Here is a 2,283-nt window from a genome sequence, read left to right on the forward strand (position 1 = left end):
AAAAGGTGGAAATGGCTACTGTAAGACTCTGGCTGTCAGAGACAAACCCACACTCAGAATGTCTCAGAGTAAGTATAGCACCACAGTGCTACACTCTGGACTAGCACCACAGGACTACTCTGAGTCCTGCCCCCTTGCCCCAGGCTCCAGGGGGGTCTCACCAGACTTGGCAGTGGGTCCGAGGGCTTGTGCACTGCCCTCCTCCTCAGTTTCTGAGGCCAAGACAGTGTTTGCCAAGGGCTCCGCTGGCTTCTTGGCTGACTTCCCGGAGAGCAGGTGGACCACTGTCTTTCCGGACCCAGGGCTCGGCGCAGAGTTCACCGTCTTGCTGGCTGTCTTGGTCTTGGCCTACAGAATACGGGAGGGATGAGCACTCTCTCATAACAGGTCACGTGAAAAGCGTCAGCTGGACACTGGGTCCTACAAGGCCACTTCCGAGCTCTGGGAGTGTCCCACCCCTCCCATAGACTAACAGCAGCCAGCTCTGGCCTCCAACAGTCCACTGGTTCGTCGTCTCTCTACAGCAGGACTAAGATGCCTTCCACACAGCATTAAGGGAGCATTACTGCTTCTGGGTCAGAGTGGTTCCTACTTTACATTAAGCTATAGTTCCCTGTGACACTATCATTTCATCATTACTTTTACACCTGATAGCTGTCTCCTGGTTCAGGTGACACAGTCATGTATGTGCCGGCAACCGTGTTTATGGATTACTGGAAAATGACATCTTTAAAGTATTTTTTGATCTAGAAAATGTGTACAGTGCATTCCTTATGATGGCACAGACGGCCTAGTAGCACACCAGGGACTGGAGAGGAGCTGTTCATACAACCAGTGAGTGGGTGCAGGGACAACAGAGGAAGGCGCTTGCTTAAGTGTGTGGCTTTTTTTTTCTTTCAGTTTTCGAGACAGGCTTTCTCTGTGTAGCCCTGGCTGTCCTGGAACTCACTCTGTAGACCAGGCTGGCCTCGAACTCAGAGATCCACCTGCCTCTGCCTCCCGAGTGCTGGGATTAAAGGCGTGCGCCACCACGCCCGGCTCAAGTGTGTGGCTTAAGGCATCATCACTTCTGTATCACAGAAAAGGCACCTGAGGCACAGCTAGCTGAAGATAGACACCTGAAGACACACGCTGAACCTCACGACCCTATCCTGACACGGCAGGCTATGCTCCACTGGATACAGCTCCCACAGGTTATAAGTAACCCAGAAATAACTCACCTTTTCTTTTACTTTTGATGGCAAAGCTGCGGCTGCAGAATTGACAGGTGTCGGTCTTGGGGCTGCAAGACACAAATGCTGTGAGCACAGCGGGCTCTTCTCATCTAAGACGATGGGCAGACTTTATGCCATCTAATGGTCTTACTGGTACTGGTTGCTTGGTGCTGGTATGAGGACCTGAGGCCTAGCCCAGAACCATGAGAAGAACTCACCATGGTTACCGTACCTGCATCCCTGAGGGACTCCCAGTTTTTCCGTTTTCCTCAGAGGGAAAGGACAGGTTTACAATCCTACCACCCATCACCACAAGACATGCCTGACTCTGGTGGCTACTCTTTGGCTCGGGTGCCAACCATCAGTCCTGATAGTCACCAGCAGGCAGGGCAGTGGACAGGCAGCCAGCCCCAGGCCATAGAGGAAGCTATGTGGATGTCAATGGTGCTGACTCAGGAGCCTGGGACTAGTTGGAGACACCGAGATTCAGACTATCAAGGGTTTTAAGAAATGGTACTTTAGATCTCCGGCATTCAGGGGAAGAATTTATCGCTAAAGAGAGCAGGACTGAATTCATTTCCTGGCTCCTTTACTGCACATGTGCAAAGTTTTCAAAATATCTAGAAGTACACCAAAAGTCACCTAGCTCCAGCTTGTGTGTGTGTGTATGTGTATGTGTGTGTGTGTGTGTATGATATACAGCCTCACCTGTTATTGTAACTTCTATCAACCCGTGCGTGGGCAGCCTTAGCTCATCCACTGTCTCATTTTCCCTTCCCCATCATACATTATTTTGAAGAGAATGCTTCACGCCATCATGTGGCCCATGAATACTTCAGGGGACTCTTAAATTAAGCCAGACACAGGGGCACCTGCCTATAATGCTAGCACCCAGAAAGCTGAGGCAGGTCATTGCTGAGTTTGAGGCCAATCTGGGGTACATATCAGGACCTTGTCTCAAGAACTAGGGGAGCCGGGCAGTGGTGGCGCATGCCTTTAATCCCAGCACTTGGGAGGCAGAGGCAGGTGGATTTCTGATTTCGAGGCCAGCCTGGTCTACAGAGTGAGT

General features: G+C 51.1%; 1 protein-coding gene across 4 annotated transcripts in view; it reads right to left on the reverse strand.

Moving 5' to 3' along the window:
- Positions 1 to 2,283, reverse strand: part of Tcof1 (treacle ribosome biogenesis factor 1) — a 33,283-nt gene that overhangs the window by 22,609 nt on the left and 8,391 nt on the right. For all 4 annotated transcript variants that reach the window (XM_029547140.1, XM_029547139.1, XM_029547142.1 and 1 more), the window contains exons 4-5: positions 1,221 to 1,282; positions 162 to 348 (exon numbers count right to left, since the gene is read on the reverse strand). In XM_029547140.1, coding sequence (XP_029403000.1) covers positions 162 to 348; positions 1,221 to 1,282 — 249 coding nt within the window. The remainder of the gene's footprint in view (positions 1 to 161; positions 349 to 1,220; positions 1,283 to 2,283) is intronic.

Source organism: Mus pahari, chromosome 15 (assembly GCF_900095145.1).
Source record: "Mus pahari chromosome 15, PAHARI_EIJ_v1.1, whole genome shotgun sequence".
Classification (NCBI taxonomy): domain Eukaryota; kingdom Metazoa; phylum Chordata; class Mammalia; order Rodentia; family Muridae; genus Mus; species Mus pahari.